Source organism: Antedon mediterranea, chromosome 8 (genome assembly GCF_964355755.1).
Source record: "Antedon mediterranea chromosome 8, ecAntMedi1.1, whole genome shotgun sequence".
Taxonomy (NCBI): domain Eukaryota; kingdom Metazoa; phylum Echinodermata; class Crinoidea; order Comatulida; family Antedonidae; genus Antedon; species Antedon mediterranea.
In genome coordinates, this window is record NC_092677.1 from 9,693,638 (window position 1) to 9,711,615 (window position 17,978).

Below are 17,978 nucleotides of genomic sequence, written 5' to 3' on the forward strand. Positions count from 1 at the left end.
CAGTTGTTTACGCTTGCACTTAACCCCCTCCCCTCCTTTTTTGTGGGAATAAATCCCTCTCTAAAACTCCATCTTATACAATGATTCTATTAAAAACATTTCAACAATGTGTTTTCACACCAGTAGTAATAATTTCACTGTTATTCCCTAATTGGCTGTAAAAACAACTTATTCACAAATCTCTTACAATAATTATCTTTTAGATGTATTTTTAATAGTTATTTACGCATCATTTGGAAATGTCAATGCTTAGCTGTTCTGTGCTAAAGTAGTCCCTTTTTTATTTGCCACTCCTTTTTATCACGATATCATCCTTCATCCCTAGATGATTATTCTCCGAGCTGTTAATGATAAATCATCTCTTTTATTTTATCAATGAAGATCAAATTTACTATGAATGCTTTCAGATTGTTTAGTGTTCAATGAATATTATTTTAAAAGATAAATCAACCGTTATTTGAAAGATATCAAATTATTTTTATTTCCAGATGATGCCATGCGACAAAGGCTCTTTTCTTTTCCTATTTTTTATCTTAAAGCCCCATTCCCTACGTTTTTTAGATCTAATTTAAGATCACAAACTATATTTAATGTAAAAATAATACTATATGGTCCTATTGCGATAACTTTTTTCGTCTTTAAACGGTTAAAAATGTGAAAAATAAATCGATTCTAATAATTATAGCGGCCCGCTATAAATCCCAAAATGCATTGCGCGCGGATTGATATTTTTGTTTTTCACCTGTAATTCGCCCACTTTTCGATCGATCGTGAAGCCAAAACAAATGGAAGACTCCTAACTTTTCAGCGAAAATACCGGGTTTTCCCCAATTTGTATCAACGGAGTCTGGCAAAAATAGAAAGACAATTAATGCAGCAACTATACAACGTCAGGCTAGGTATATAGCTAGCGTACGATGTTCGTACGTTATCGATGTTTACCAGCTGGCCTACAAAACTAAGCCTAGCTAGGCTAGGCCTAAGACCGTCCACGAGAGGTCGATCGCCGCGAGCTACTTAGGTAGTGCATTGTTTCTCACTTTTTATCATAATTTACCATAAAACGTACATTTAAGACAAGGAATGACATGGTTTAATGTTTTTAAAGTGATATATATGTATTATTTTCCAAAAAACGTCCAAAATTGCAGGGAAGGGGTCTTTAACTCTATTGATTGAATAATGCTAGATAAATATTTCATTAACAAATCAAAAATATTATAGTATCAATATTATCTCTTGATAAGTATAACAGTTCCCACGCCCTTTTCTGAAAATTTTCTTTTAATATAATGATATTGGCTCACCTCACTGTTTTCGAAGTTTGTTTGTGAAGAAAAATGTCGATTAATTTGGAAATTTTCAATTAAGTAATTATATTAAGTAATATTAAGTACTATATTAAGTATTAATTTAAGTATTATATTAAGTATTATATTAAGTATTATATTATCATAGAAAATTACAATAGCAATAGAAGCTACCACAGGTCAAGAGGTCATTTAGAGAAAAAACAACTTTTAGTTCCACGCCTTTTTAAACATTATTATTTGAGATTGAATTATTGGGAAATAAAAGTACCGTATTTAAATATTTCCGATTTATTGCCACATCTTTTTTGCCTTTACCGTCATTTATTATATGAAAACACATTATTTTATATTCTCTAGTCAAAATACTCCCGGCTTCTGTGAAGAAATTGCCATTATGCATTTATATGTAATATACTGTAGTTTCATTAATGTTAGTACTAGCAGTAGCTGATCGAATTTATTTGTGTCTTGAAATTCGTATAATAATTTATTTTTTTAACATCATTAACATTGGCAATTATGTTTAATTGAAACGCATTTCAAATTTAAAGTTTAATTAAAAGGCTTGATAGCTGCATTTGACAATATACAGAGTGTAATTAGGTAGCAGTGTCTATGCTTAACGAGTAACAGTTACAGCATCAATTTATATTCAAGAATGTCTAGGGGATCCAATGTGTGAAATTATAAGGCAGCTGATTTCTTGCAAAAAAACTAATATATCTTTGAATATATAGACAATGTGTCTTCTTTAAGAAGAGGAAAAATAATGGTTATTTTGCTGTATCACAGATGTAACTCATTTTTATTTTTTTTAAAGTTGATGTTCAGGTACAAACAGTATTTTAGTTCTGTGGCCAGTAAAAGTAGTGGAGGATCAGTAGAAATTGTACTGGTCCTCTAATTGTCTAGTTAAAAAACCCTTAACAACAGAGACCCCAGATCAGGATGGCCTTTCAATCCTATTTTCAGTTTAAGTTCATTCATTTTTTTGCATTCTCAATCTGGGAGTAAATTATAATATTGCTGTGTAGCATAGGTTTACTGTGAATACATAGTTGTTTACGCCTGTTAAATGGTGAATAGAAAAATTATAAATAATTCTTTTATGGTTATACTGCCTGTACAGTATTGTTCTTTGTCAGATGAATTATTTATTAATTATCATAACCTATTATTTGTACTATCATCTGCAAAGATTAAATTATTAAACAAAGATTACCATCAAACAGTAAGTAAGTAATCATCTGTTCCTTATACGAACTAAATTTGCCCAAGATTTTATTTCAATCCAAGCTTAAATAGTCTGTTCTTTACAATAAATTACATCATTTCTAAAATTAGAATAGATTTTATTTATTTTTAGGTATGATTATAAAGGCAACTTACAGTGTGTGTACCTGCAGTGATTCTTTAGTTTATTTTTTATTCAAATAATATAATAGTAAATCACCTTCTTTATTATAATGAAGTGAATACCATCAGTGAAAAAAAAATGATGATTCATCGTAGAGAGCTAAACTCTACCTGCCACATAGATAACCAAATTGATCACTAATTTGTGCACTCTCAATGAGATGCTATGATTTATTCACTTCGTGCTTTCCAGGGAAATGCAGCGTAGAACGAGCTATTAGCATCGTTTTATCGCAGTAGCGAGAATTTATGATTTCAGGTTTCACTGTAGTTTCCTATTTTGATTAACATTTTATGTCTTGCTGTTAATCTTACTGCTGAATACAAATTAGAAAATATTTAATCACGTCTTTATTGAAGGCCCGCTTTCAGGACCAGGCTTAAAGTAATTTGAAAAATGGCCTCTAGATTACTGGGGGTTTTTTAATTTAGGTGTCTGTCAATATCATTGGTTTGAAACTGATATTCCTAATTATTCTATTTTGTCCAACTGTACTTGCTAGCATCTCATACATAAAAGAACATGTCCCTTGGGCATTCCTGACCAATCACTCGTTGCAACACTTCTGTGTGCAACTTTTTGCATATTATTCTAATCAGAATGTTTTCTTCTTGCTTATAATATAGTAGGATTACTTTAGATTTTATATTAAAATGTAATAAAGCATCAAAAATTTATTCCAAATATATTAAAATACAATGTGAACCATACATATCTGTAGCGGTCCCAACTTAGAAAAATGAAATATCAGGAATTTTGAAAGCATTTCCATTGTCCAATAAGGGTTTTTTCTTTTAAAAAAAATCTTGCATCGTCATCTACAATGCCAGGCACTTCCCAAACATGGGAAAGGTTGGAAAATGCATTTGTAGCTTTAGTAGTAGAGATAAATTTATACATTATCGGGATGGTATTGTTTTCTGTATATAATTTTTAAAAAATCAGGCTGAATGTGAAAATGAGAATGAAGAAAACTCCAACTAAGACTTTTTATACAAATGAATAATTAAGGTATACTATTATAAATTGTATGATCCATCAGCATTAACTAGACAGCTAGATAAATGTAATAATTTATTTTCTGCACAGGTACATTATTTCCTTACATATTTTAATCTAAATTCACTGGCTTGCAGTGTGCACTCAGCTGCATATTATGATAATAGCATTCTGCAGAATATTGATTGTGATAAAGAACGGTAATCTTCATTCCAAAACGAGTCTATCTTGTTAATTCTTGTCTTTGTCGCTTCTACCTTAATCATGTTTGTAATCAATTATGTAAATTATACTCATCATCTTGGTTCCAATTTTGTTAATTCCAATTATAAACAAAATTAAGTTATGGTAGAATGATTTAGTAATAATGAAAGTTAGATATTGGTATTACTACAGTATTTGGTAAGGTAATATTAGTTTTGTAAGAGAATATGAGATGATATGTAGCTTCGTAACGACGTGTAGACACATTTTTATAGGATGCTGTTTGGGTGTGGAAAACTACAGAATTTCTTTTAATTAGAAATTGAAATTGGTTGACGTAAATTCTCTACCATTTAATAATGACCAATACGGCCACCAATAATTTCCTCAATTAATGAAATATGTATTTGGAACAGATTTTGTGCAAGATAACTCCTGAAATAATAACATACACTAATGTATAGGAACATTGTTTCTAATGCTATAGTTAGTACATAGTACAGTACTGTACTACCCCTCCTTTGGGACATCCCATTTCAAGGGATATTTTCCGTAAAACAAACAAAGGGTAACATATGTTTTAACACTAAAACCTATTTAGGGACACCCCAATTTTGGTGTCCTTTCTTAATAAGGGTTCCACTGTTAACTATACATTGAGCATATATCATTTTATTTTCCATTTTCTACTCTGTTACATTGAATACATTGATTTTATCAATAATGTTAATCATTAATGTACTATACTAGCAAACATTATCTCATCCCAATGTTAAAAAGGGATCTTGGGAATGTCTATAAAAAATGTTTTTGATGGAGAGCCGAACATTGTGAATTAGAGTCTTGAATTAGAAATCCAGGTACGCAACAACTCATTTCTGTTATATTATATAAGTACTTTTCTTCGTCACAAACAATTAATATCCGTTGATAAGGAACTATATTTTTCCGGCGTAGCACTACTCCTTTTTACTACCCTTTTGATGACTGTGCTTTCAACCAATAGGCATTCAGACAATGGTCTAAACCACATGCGAGGGATCGCCTCAAAAAGTCACTCATGCCTACAAAAATATTTGAGGGATTTACTTTAATTTTTGGGTGTGAATTATTTTTTCTCTTCATATCAGCTGATGTAAATTTACTTTGAGTCGATCCCACAAATGTTTTTTCCCTATGAATGATAAGATGAAATGTGAATGTTTAATTTAAAATCGACCTTTGTTCTCACTTTAAACATGCTTTAAATGATAATTTTTAATATGTAATTGATTTCTCCTGATCACACCATATAACAATAACATTTGTTTGTTTTTTAATTATTGTGATTTGAATAGTTAATTGTTATTTTATACTATATTAATTATACTAGAACATCTATTATGGGACAATTTTGGGACCCAACAACATTTTGTATCCCCTAGATAGCGTTAGTAATAGTAGTAGTGTCCTTAATAATAGGGGCGTGTCCCAAACGAGGGGTTCTACAAGCAATAAATAATAAATATAAAACACAAGTATATAAATACAGCTTCACAGGGTGTTTATTGTTCTTTTCATTGCTAATTTATTATTTTTATTTGTTTTTCATAATTGTTCACTCAGTATCGGCTAACACCAGCAGTGTCGACTTTACTATCTAATAGAAATGTTTTCTCACTATTTAATAATTAAAACCCAGTAATGTATAAATTCTAAAGAATTTATAATTGTTCATCTGTGTTATACAATAACCTTGTAATACAAATCAAATATTTGAAGCTCTTCTTTTAAATAATAGGGTATTTAAATTCTTTATACCATGCATAAAAAATTCATTCTAGTCAAACGCACATGAAAAGGTTAAATTTTGTAAAAACAAATCTAAACCATGGATCTATGCGGCAAGGTTAAAAATGCTTTGTTTGTTACGTACACAACAAATTCGGTGAAGATTTTTTTAATCACAGATGGAAAGGTAGACCCTTGATTTACGTGTGCCGAGGAGCGATCGATGGAGCCATTTCGCATGAATGCACAATCAAATTATTGTGGATAGATGCTGAAAATTTATGATGAATTTGAACTAGTCTGCTAACACTATGATAACTATTGGTTGTAGAGTATAGCAGATCTATGTTTTAATTTTTAGATGAGCAGAATGTTGTTATTTAATATTACCCCTCCCCCTCCCCCCCCCCCAACCTCAAAAGGGAGAAAAGATGTGTACCTCATGGATTAAGCAACCTTTCTCTCCCCCACAAGATTTGAACAGTATGCAATATTTATCTATCATCAATAGAACTGTATCTACTTTCCTATACTCCATTTCTGTACAATTCTTTCAACTGTATAATGATTTTATTTTCAGTATGTATTAGTCATTTCCTGCATAACTCCATCTATTTGTCAACGAGTACATCATTAAGTACAACCTCATCATCTTCATTCCTATCTTTATTGTCATCTTATTTATGATGAGATTTCCCATATGGATTTTTCTGAAGACTTTTCTTGAGTAAATATTGAACCTGCTACAGACTTACCATTTAATTAACTGTTGACTACATTTTGTATTTACTTTTGATTTAATGACATTTGTACTTTAAGTTGTTCTTATTTGCATTCTTCTCAGATTGTGGTTTAAACTGTCATAGTAAATGTCTGAACCTGATCAAGCGTGAATGCGTCAGTAGAAAGGTATGAATCATGATGTCATAATGATAATAATAATGATTGATGTAAATTAAGAGTAAGATGAGAGTATCCAAACAATTTGTAAAAAGCAGATATTATAATATTTATATGACAATCTTTCCTCATATGTTTTAACAACCCTTATAAACGCATCTGAGGAATGAATATTTGTCAACGTAATATTTTGTTGACAGGGAACAAAATGTTCACACAACCCATAATTATTAAACTAAAACTAAACTAAAAAAAAAACTAATTAAACACACAAATAGGAAATCTTTAGAAAATTCTATATAAAAATACTGTATTTCTCATCTTTTTATTTAAGAAATTCATCCCACAATGCACAGCAGAAAAACAGCAAACAACGCCACGCCCTATTATTTGATCATTTATTATTACATATTGAGAGAAGATTTCTAATATTTTTTTCAGTTGACTGGTTCAATATTTGTTCCAGCATGTACAGTAGCATCTGTTGAAAAAGAAAATATTACATTCTTAAGCTTATTATAGTAACTAGCTTATATTCATGCATTATTAACAAGATGATTGGCAATGGTTTCCATCATTGATCAAGCATTCACTTAATGCAATATATATTGCCATTGCTTCATCTATTCATCTATTACAGTTTCTACAACTTCGTAATATGGAAGTTATTCTCTTATATTTTTAATTAATACTGCTGCCACTAGTCTAGATTCTAGACAGTATTTCGAATTAATATTCGCAAAAGGACAGATATTTTAGCACATATGGCGTCTCATATGTATAATACCTGAGCTCACCAATTCGTGTATTCCCAGAGACAAAAATCGAAACGCTGACTGGTAGACTAACATAAAAAAGACAATAAATACAAACTTGGAGCACTGCTACTAAAGAGACATTTTTTCTAAAACTTAACCCCACATCTATTAAAATTTTCTTCCAAATTATTTTCCTACTAATTTTACGACCCACTAACAATATGTACCCTCATACTAATGGTGCAAGCGCTATCAAACAAAAATAATAAATATTTCTTTATATAAATTGCACTTTCATATAAGCTTTTCAATTGATTATAATTATTTTCTGTGTTCTTTTGTATCCGTGTCCCTGGAGAAAAAAATGATTGCTTATTAGATTGTTTCCCTGGTAACGATTTTTTCTTTACCACACCTATTATTATACATACAATACTCTGTACAGTACAAAAACAATTTTGTTTCAAGCTTTTCAATTTATTATAATTAATTTTCTGTGTTCTTCTTTTGTATTCGTGTCCCTGGAAAAAAAATGGATTGCTTATTAGATTGTTTCCCTAGTAACGATTTTTTTCTTTCTCCATCACACCCTTATTATATAATACTCTGTACAGTATAAACAATAGAGGGCGGCATTGGTATAATAATAAGACAACGTTCATTATGATGTCATAGCACTACCAACTAGTTTGATGGTGTAGACGGAGCTTTTGAAGCTTCGGAAGAGTAATAAGTATAATTACATGATTTTATATAAGACAGAAAAACAGAGATTTGTACCCTTTCATATCTTCAACATCAGTATTATTTATCTATATTAAATCATATGTTAATGTTTTTTTAATTTCAGATTTCTGGTGCTAATTATTCTACTGAAATCTGTCCAGAAGCAGGCTTGTCTGCTCAAAATTATCGATGTGCTGAATGTAAAATTCCAATCTCTTTTAGTAAGTAAGATTGTCGATATTATTGCTCATATTACCTATAACATAATATACATAATTGTCTTCATAATGGCAATTAACTAATAAGCATTTTACTAGTGATTCAAGTTTCAAGACATTTTATTGGTCCACTAGTACTTTTCTTTGTACTCTATTTAATATATCATGATGAGTGCTCTTTCCTTTTTGATATTATTTTTTTCTATTTATCTAAATTTCATTTAAACGTTTATCCTCACAGAAGATGCGTCTGTTATACGCCAGTGTGACTACAATGGCAAGTTTTATTGTACAGAATGCCACTGGAATGACACTGAAGTTATCCCATCAAGAGTCCTACACAATTGGGACTTTGAGCCTAGGAAGGTTAGTTCAAACAAGATCAGTACATAGTGTACTTTGTAGTAGAGTACAATTTCTTGCAACGAACGGAGCTGTAGCTTGGTGGTTAACGTGCTTGCCCTCCAATTCTAAGGTCCACGGTTGAATCCTGATCTAGTGCCAGGGTTGTAACTCGCCACTCTTTCAACTCCATTCCCTAAACATCAAATGAGACTTAATTTTAAGAACGATAAATTATAAATAGTTTATCCATTCTGTAATTAGTTTGTGCTCGGAATGTGTATGAAATAAATAAAAGAAAACGTCCATCTTGTTTACACAATAAAAAACTGTTGAGGCGTGCGAGTGCGATCAATCACGTAAAATGTGCACGCTTAAGTTTGGTAAACTTCTATACACGAAGATACAAATAGGCCACCTACAGCGCATCCGAATGTGTTTGTAGCACATTTGCAATTTTCAAAAGACAGGGCCTGGAGATGAACATGCTCTTGCCAGATGTTTTAGTAGCTGATCATTTTAAGTAGTATAGCTTTTCTTAAAGGCACTAATGTGAAAATAGTACCCTGAAAAGTGAAATATGCTTCAACAATGTCTGTTTGAATGTCTTGTTCTCTCTGAACCTGGAGTTGTGCAGCAGGAACTATTAAATTAGTTTATCAGTGCAAAATGCAGTAATAGCTAATTGGGAATGGTTAATCATTATCAATTGTTTGATATAATTTCTTTGGTTCCTTTACAGGTTTGCCGTCAATCTAAACAATTCTTACAGTTAATGATGACAAGAGCAGTGTTGAATGTAGACAGTATCAATGAAAAATTGTTCAACTATGTTGAGGAACTGAGCCAAGTAAAAGTAAGGATCAGTTAAAGTTTAAGGATCGCTGGAAGTCTTGGTTCTAAAAAAAAACCAACTTCTCCATAAGATGCACCTTAACTGCCACACAGTCCATCCTCTAGCCTTCGGATTAATATCACCTCTCTGGATCAGAGCCATATATTGAATGGCTCTAGCTCTGATAAATATATAGCCCGCTCTCTCTTATGATTTATCAGACTTAAAGCCCCATTCCCTACGTTTTTTAGATCTAATTTAAGATCACAAACTATATTTAATGTAAAAATAATACTATATGGTCCTATTGCGATAACTTTTTTCGTCTTTAAACGGTTAAAAATGTGAAAAATAAGTTGATTCTAATAATTATAGCGGCCCGCTATAAATCCCAAAATGCATTGCGCGCGGATTGATATTTTTGTTTTTCACCTGTAATTCGCCCACTTTTCGATCGATCGTGAGGCCAAAACAAATGGAAGACTCCTAACTTTTCAGCGAAAATACCGGGTTTTCCCCAATTTGTATCAACGGAGTCTGGCAAAAATAGAAATACAATTAATGCAGCAACTATACAACGTCAGGCTAGGTATATAGGTAGCGTACGATGTTCGTACGTTACCGATGTTTACCAGCTAGGCCTACAAAACTAAGCCTAGCTAGGCTAGGCCTAAGGCCGTCCACGAGAGGTCGATCGCCGCGAGCTACTTAGGTAGTGCATTGTTTCTCACTTTTTATCATAATTTACCATAAAACGTACATTTAAGACAAGGAATGACATGGTTTAATGTTTTTAAAGTGATATATATGTATTATTTTCCAAAAAACGTCCAAAATTGCAGGGAAGGGGTCTTTAACATTAAAATTGGCATAAATTAATTATACAAGAGTACCCACAGGATTCAATTAGAGGGCTTACAATGACCTTTAACCTTGACAACCCAACAAATGCAAACTTTCTTATATACACCCATCCACTGTGCGACCCCTAGTCTCTGAATAAACACAGACAGACATGCATAGATTTTGTGATTTATAGTAAGATATAGTATTAGAATTTTAGATTTAATGAAGCGTTTTTCTGTTTTCAGAAATTAAGAGAAGAAATTTTAATAATGAAGTCTTATTTCCTGTCATGTCGGAATGCTTTAGACGGCCAATTACTCTTGCAAGTTAGTATTCCATTTTTTTATTTATTTTTTATACAGATTTATTGTCTGCCTGAAAAAATTATTTGTAAGCTTTTTGTAATCTTGTTGGATATGTCGTTTTAATGTCGCATAATAGTTATTCACTTTGACCAAAAATTGGATCGGAAACAAAAATTATTTACCTGATAAAACTATATTAATGCAAACAATAGTCAAATTGTCTGGAAGTAAATAGGTTTATTTGTCTTTTTATAAGTGAAATCCTGAATTTTTTTCTACGGAAGTGAATAACTTCATTGAAACTACAAAATGGGCTATTAAAAGTCTGATTTTATAAGTCTTTATTTTTTATAATTTTGGGGGACAATACATCTCTAGACTCTTTGTAATGTTATCGTTTGAGTATAGTCGGACATGATTATATTATTATTTTATATTAAATAATTTTCTTTCCGTAGCTAAAAGATAGAACCCATTTTGTGGAGTCTTCCAATATGTACTCACTAAAGGACTTGATTGACATGGAACAGAATTCATTGCTGGCTGAACTTGAGAAAATTCACAGCAGCTATGTTGTCCACATTAAAATAGATTGCCAGGTTTGTGAAATAGAATACATTACTTGTATAGTGTTTATGATAATAATAATAATATCCTGGATTTATATACAGTAGCGCCTAATGTTGTGAAACCTCTAAGGCTGAACATTATTACCCCAGACATTTTTTCCTGATCAAACATACTCCCATAATGCAGCTAGTAATCAGCGCAAAGTTGTGTCTTGATCTAACTGGGTTCCCATTTATACACCTGGGTGGAGAGAGGCAAACGTAAGTAAAGTATCTTGCCTAAGGATACAAGCAATGCGGTAAGAGTTGGATTCGATGCTCAATCTCACGATCAGTAGTCGAACGTCCAACACACTGCGCCACACGCCATTACTTATTTAACTTATTTCCTACCTATTGTTTCAGAGTGGTAGACAAAGGTTGAACCAAAGTTAATTATTGATTACTACAGGAACAAATATAAATGGGTTTTTTTTTTCAGCTTTGTCAAGGGAGGGGATATATATGCGAGTTATGTGACAAGAATGAGATCATTTTCCCGTTTGATATCATTGCATCACGTTGCAAACAATGCAGTTCTGTCTTTCACAGGTAAAGTTGAATGACACTGTTTATTGGCAGCCGGACAGTGTTATTAAACTCTGTCTACACTATCAAATCAGTTTGATGTGCCCAAATACGGTAGTGATATGCCCAAATATGGTAGTGATATGACAGCATCATGTCCATATATGGGCACATCATATTTTTTTTTCACATAAAGTTTGATAGTGTAGACAGAGCTTTAGGATCAGTAAGCATGCATATAACGAAGTGACTCCAGTGTAGCTTATTATTATTATATAAACATCTATTAGTTTTAAGAAAGAGTTTTGACCTTTTTGTTCATTCAAGCCAAGCACTATCAATATGAAGGAAATATTGATATTCTGATAAAGTTGGAATTGAAGAAGAAATGTTTTGAATATAAACACATTTGTGTTTTCTTTGCAGGGACTGTTTCTACAAGACAGGAAGCCAGTGTCCAAAGTGTCTACGTCTTTCCAAGCGGCAAACAGTCATCGGTATAAATACTGCCAGCTCACCAACGTGACAGAAAGATCAGTCTCAAGGTCATGAGATTAATGCGTATCAAAAGATGATACAATAATCATAGAGGGCACACTTGATGAATAAAGCAATTGAGTCATTCCAGATGGCAAACTGCAATATATTGAACTCACGTTTATTAAGACTTAAGGTCAAAGTTTATATAAACAATAAAATACCATTATTCAAGCGATACAATATCAATAATTGAGTGTCAAATGATTTTACCCGACAATTACAACTTCTTTTGTCGTAATATTTGAAAATAAACTTAATTTTGGTCAAGTGGTATGATTCTAGATCTGTAGGTCATAGGTCAATTTCCACCTGCAAACATACAGTATTCACACTAATATGGATTGAATATTTTATACCAATTTGGACAAATGTACAAATAGATTTATCTGAGTACTCGCAAGAAAATTCATTCAGTATTGGACTATAATCATTTTTTCCAGGATGACTTACAAATTTCTTTTTACAGTGTGTGTTTCTTTTTTAGCGAAGTTAATGAATACATATGGGAGCGCAGTGGCGGATCTAGGATTTTGAAAGGGCCTAAACATAATGAACGGTGTTAAACTTTACCTATCTTAGCCTGTCCTATCTTTTGCATTGCAATTTTCAAAATTTAGGATTTTGATTTGCCTGTGATGGTGGTAAACATAGTAATACTGATGCAAAAAAATCATCAAAATCAATAAAAGCAAGTTTTTCATGTCATATTTGGTCATTTATAGTATTCAAATATGAAAATGTGTATTTTTTCAAACGGATTAACTGGAATCATGAATTATATAATTTTGATATTTTTTTTTTCTACTTGAATCTGTAATTGGTCCTTCATCTCTTTTTTAAAACTCTAATGTTGATATTGTTATGAATTGTTTATAAATCACTTGATAATTACATATTTATTCAAAAACACTCAAATAATATTTTTATCTTTAAATACATATTTTATTTTTTACATGTGTTTTATACTAAAGAATTAAAAACATATTGTGTAGTTTAATTTTTTTTTTTTTCATAATTCATACAGTACTCACGTACATGATGTTATCTCTGTGCGTTGTATATAATATTTTAGTTTAAATAATGAAATTTTATATAAATCAACATATTTTGTTTGTTTTTTTATTAAGAATATCATATATAAAGCTTATAATAATTATTTAGTTTTGTTGGGTTCTTGATTTGTAAAAGAACAGAACTAGAACTCTGAATATAAGGAATGGATCGATAATGTATTGATCAATATATCGATTATATATTGATTTTAGATCAATGTATTGATTAATCGATTAATTAGTTATCTAGATTTATGATTAGTTCAAGTATTAGTTGATTTATCAAATCATTGATGGTTTATGGACCAAATAATGGATGGTTATTTTTATTTAGCTTGGTTTTTCGATTGAATACTTGATTGAATTAAGTATAATTAATTTGATGTGCAATATATAAATATTTAATTTAGATTGATAAAAAAAAAACCTCTAATCTTATTTTTAAAACGTTGGTCAACCATAATATCTAATTATTCTATTTTTGTTACTATTCTCAACTATTATTTTTATTGAACCGTTTGGTTAAACTATTGAAGTTCACATTAAGCTCTGTCTACACTATCAAACTAGTTTGACAAAAAGAATGTGATGTGCCCAAGTATGGTAGTGATATACCAAAATATGGTAGTGATATGACATCGTGTCCATATATGGGCACATCACATTTTTTGTCACATAAAGTCTGATAGTGTAGACAGAGCTTTAGAAGATTATTTAGACATGCATTATACTAAATGAATATTCTAAACCACCACATTAGTAATTGTAGGTATATTTCCAACTGTTTTATATTCAATGTCTGGGTTGAGGCCGCGGAATTTACGAATTTTATTTCGTTGATATGTACTTGGATGCGCTATGATTAATAAATTTATATACAAGAATGGATTGGAGCCTGACTGTAATTTTTATAAGTGGGGAGATGTTCAGAGGACACATCTATTAAGGGACACTTTGTTGGGTATCGAACGCGAGGACACATCTATTAAGGGACACTTTGTTGGGTATCGAACGCGTCTTTAATAGATGTGCTACTGTATACTTGGTGCAAGATCGTAGTCGTGTTTTTTTTAGCTCGGGAAAAGCAAACTATAAATGAATAATTTGTGCTTCAATTCAAATAGTTTATTTCCACTCTGTTTAAAACAGTAAAATGATTCAATTAAATTTATAATCGGTGCAAGTTACAATGTAACTAACACCACGTTTAACCCAATGGGTATTTTTATAGTGTTAGTGTGGCCTAAATGCATTGTTATTACGTAATAATAAAATAATGCAAATTAATTTTATATAGTTTGAAACCCGACAGAGGTGAAATCAAACATCAGTCTCTTTATCAGTTTCTTCACAGTCTAAAATATATTCTTGAATGTCACCAATGCCGTTTGTTGCTTCAGGTGTTGTACACTTTATTATCATGATTCAAAATGCATAGAGCGTACGCGGAAGATGTCGTCACCACGGCATCTGGATGATCACCAGGTTGTCGTGGATAGTCTGCTGTAATTTCCTCTTTTATGGATGTGCTGTCGTCCGTATTTATTGATTCTAATGCCATACTTAAAGGCCGACTGAGAGGTGAAGCAGCGGACGTTGGTGTTAGCAAGGTACTAGTGGTATGAGAAGGAGACAACAGTGGCTCGTTCTCCTTCAGACTATCTGGAGATGTATCTGGAGAACGTTGTATTTCAGAGTCTATACCACGCCTTACTTGTAGTTCAATATCTCTTTCTGGCTGTGACATCGTTTTATTTGCTGACCCATTCTTATAACTAGGTGCACAACCATTTATTTCTGCTTGTACAATAAATTTATGTTTTTCTAAATTTGTTTCTTTTGCATAAGTTTTTATTTTATCTGCTTCCGTTATTCCTGCAGCAGGTATTACAATGAATAAATTATCCAGTTCTTTTTTTGTGCATTCCTCATTATTGTTCAAATGAGAAGACAATGTTTTTGTAGCATCAGTGTTTGTATGTGGCATTCTCTTTGAATCGGTAACTGCTTGGTCGGTTTCTCGGTCGTACCGAACAGATGGCATATTGTCAGGATTAACGTCCGTTTCTGAAACTCCTTGTAATGTCTCATCCGGGACACCGATTGTGTGGTCCACTTGCTCCAACCATTCTTGAACGGTCTTTTGGTAATCCGGTCTTCCATATGGTATCCCATCGACTGGTTTTGGGTATTGGCGCCGATACGATGATTTAGCTTCTGTTTCGCTACACTTAGACATCGGATTGACAGTTCTTCTGTACCGTCTGCAACACAAGGCAGTATTTGTGGCGGAACACGTGCCATGGTGATCACATTGATCTGGGCAGAGCAACTTAATGGCAACGGACAGAGCGTAACTAAATATTGCCGCAAAAACGGTAATGAGGATAGTAGAAGCTGCCGGTGGAATATCATAAAAGAAGTGTTGGCTAGAAGTGTCATCATCAGATGTCTTGACCGTCGCTGGTGGTGAGGTTGTAACCACAGTAGTTACCTGTACACTAACGCTAATGATGGTTGGTGCTGTAAAGAAATATAAACTGTTAATACTTTGACATCAAATAGATCCTTTGTTAAAACGACCTACTAATATTAGGTATAGTCCCGTGTTGAATTATTTATTATTATTTATTATATTTTTTTAATTAACAGTATCCTTCTTTCGTACATTAATGCAAGACACGGTCTTTCTTTCTTTCACCTACCTGCCCTAACTGTCCGGATCTGTAATAATAACATCGATAGGACAAAGCACAGTGTCCGTACAGTTAACTGATGTTTTAAGGATGGCACGGCGTTGTCTTGCATCGATACACCAGACTTCTAATTGATATCTGCAGGTGCATCCTCTGCAGCACCGTAGCAAGTTATGACCACACTTGTATTCTAAAAAAAGTAAAATTTAATTTGCATATAAAGGTGTATGAGAAAATAGCGATTTCTAGTGTGCCTGCATTTCGAGTTGACTTGCCTTGTATTGTTTGACTATGGACTTGACCATGGACCTATAAGTTATAGGTTTAATACAATGTAGGAATCAATTAATCGAATTTTATGAAGCTATAATATGATCTATATAATATTCTTCTATGAAAATAACCCTACAACGTGGAAAATTAGTTGGGGACTGCTATCGTGGAAATACGAAGGACTGTACATTTTTGTTGTTTAGACGAGTTGCCCATGATGAACAGGGTAAGTAAAGTTTATATTTGTAAAGCGACAACAGCCTATAGCAGACATTGTATTTTAAACTGTTATTCATATGAAACAGGACCTTCTTATATTATACATACTCAATAAATTAAATATGCCTATATAGACGCCAGTGTGTTGATGATGATTATGGATCGACAAATATGATTACCAATCTTTAATTATATCACGATGTCGTGTATTTATTTGAATGCTTAGAGCATGGAGAAATGGGTACTAGCCTCCATGCTTAAATTGATTGACTTTTTAAAGTTAGTTCATGAAACTCGGTTTCATGAAAAGCCAGCAAATCACGGTACTTTTTTTCTATTCTTACCTGTTGGTCTAAGTTGGTTTACATCACATCTCAGAACTTAAATAATCGCAATGAATCGTTTATTACATAATGTAGGCCTGTAACAAATCTCCATCAAATATTCGTAGGCCTAAAATTACAGGTACCCAATTCACAGCAGCGGTTCACCTAAGTTTGCATAGTTACTTTGTTTTGCCCTCTACTAAAACAGCTCCTTTGAGACGTAAATTAAATTTGCATGACAGTCGCAAGGGTCGAACCAAGAAGGCTTTTGTAATGTCTGTTAATCCTTGAAATACATGAAAGGATGTTTTGACAGTCTATTATGCAGTGAACATTCTGAATTGATTCCGTAAGTCCCATCACTATGGTATGAAAAGAGTATTGTAAATAAGATAAGATAAGATAAGATAACTTTTATTGATCCTCAAAAAGGAAATTCATTATTAAATTATATTTACCGTGAATTTTTGTGGTCATACACGCCTCTTCATTCCAATTAAAGACCAGGATATTAATTATTATGCGGATCAACAAAAAGGTGCGGGCCGAACCGGCTCCCCTGTTAAAGATTATGAAAAGAAAACGAAAAGTTTTATCTGGAGGAAAACCCCTTAAAAAGTCCTGGTTATAGGCATACTTTCTACTATTTCTATTAAATATATGTTCGTTTTGGTCATCAACTAAAGTATATTACTTTTGTAACTATTACCTCCAATTATGGACAATTTGAACATCATTATTATTATTACTACTATACTACATAACATCATTACATTACACGGACTTTAACTGAAAGATGTCCCATCCTCCAACCAAGTGTACATAAGTGGGACCCCTCATGAAACGTCACAAAATAAACATAACTTTCCTCTCTGTCCGTCCGTCCGTCTGTCTGTTTGAAACCCTCAATATTTTGTCCGAGGGCATCCATATCAACATCAATATGTTTCTTGCGCTAATGTTATATAATATTCCTATTAAATTAGATAAAGTCATCTTCCAAAAGAAATGCAAATGTATTTGTGAAGGAATAATTAATATTTGGTAACTCTTTTATATTTTTGAAGTATTGTGAAGGAATAATTAATTTTTTTCACTATTAT

General features: G+C 32.2%; 2 protein-coding genes across 3 annotated transcripts in view; one reads left to right on the top strand and one right to left on the bottom strand.

The window, feature by feature from the left end:
* LOC140056430 (differentially expressed in FDCP 8-like) overlaps nt 1-14,371 on the top strand; it is a 29,683-nt gene extending 15,312 nt beyond the window's left edge. For both annotated transcript variants that reach the window (XM_072101797.1, XM_072101798.1), the window contains exons 6-13: nt 6,548-6,612; nt 8,212-8,308; nt 8,547-8,671; nt 9,390-9,503; nt 10,574-10,654; nt 11,092-11,232; nt 11,684-11,793; nt 12,196-14,371. In XM_072101797.1, the coding sequence (XP_071957898.1) occupies nt 6,548-6,612; nt 8,212-8,308; nt 8,547-8,671; nt 9,390-9,503; nt 10,574-10,654; nt 11,092-11,232; nt 11,684-11,793; nt 12,196-12,295 (833 nt within the window). In that variant the 3' untranslated portion in view covers nt 12,296-14,371. The remainder of the gene's footprint in view (nt 1-6,547; nt 6,613-8,211; nt 8,309-8,546; nt 8,672-9,389; nt 9,504-10,573; nt 10,655-11,091; nt 11,233-11,683; nt 11,794-12,195) is intronic.
* A 100-nt stretch (nt 14,372-14,471) lies between these two features.
* On the bottom strand, nt 14,472-17,020 carry LOC140057168 (uncharacterized). The gene is made up of 3 exons (XM_072102721.1): nt 16,894-17,020; nt 16,067-16,247; nt 14,472-15,884 (listed from the first exon to the last, which is right to left on the bottom strand). Exons 2-3 carry the CDS (start codon nt 16,167-16,169, stop codon nt 14,758-14,760), a joined length of 1,230 nt encoding a protein of 409 aa, XP_071958822.1. The 5' UTR covers nt 16,170-16,247; nt 16,894-17,020; the 3' UTR covers nt 14,472-14,757.
* Between the last annotated feature and the right edge of the window lie 958 nt (nt 17,021-17,978).

What these genes read in the sequence shown, in the direction of transcription:
- LOC140057168 (XM_072102721.1), bottom strand. Translation starts at nt 16,169, where the DNA reads ATGCAAGACAACGCCGTGCCATCCTTAAAACATCAGTTAACTGTACGG. An exon ending in GATCCGGACAGTTAGGGCAG is followed by an intron (nt 15,885 to 16,066) that starts GTAGGTGAAAGA and finishes ATTTCTTTACAG; the next exon opens with CACCAACCATCATTAGCGTT.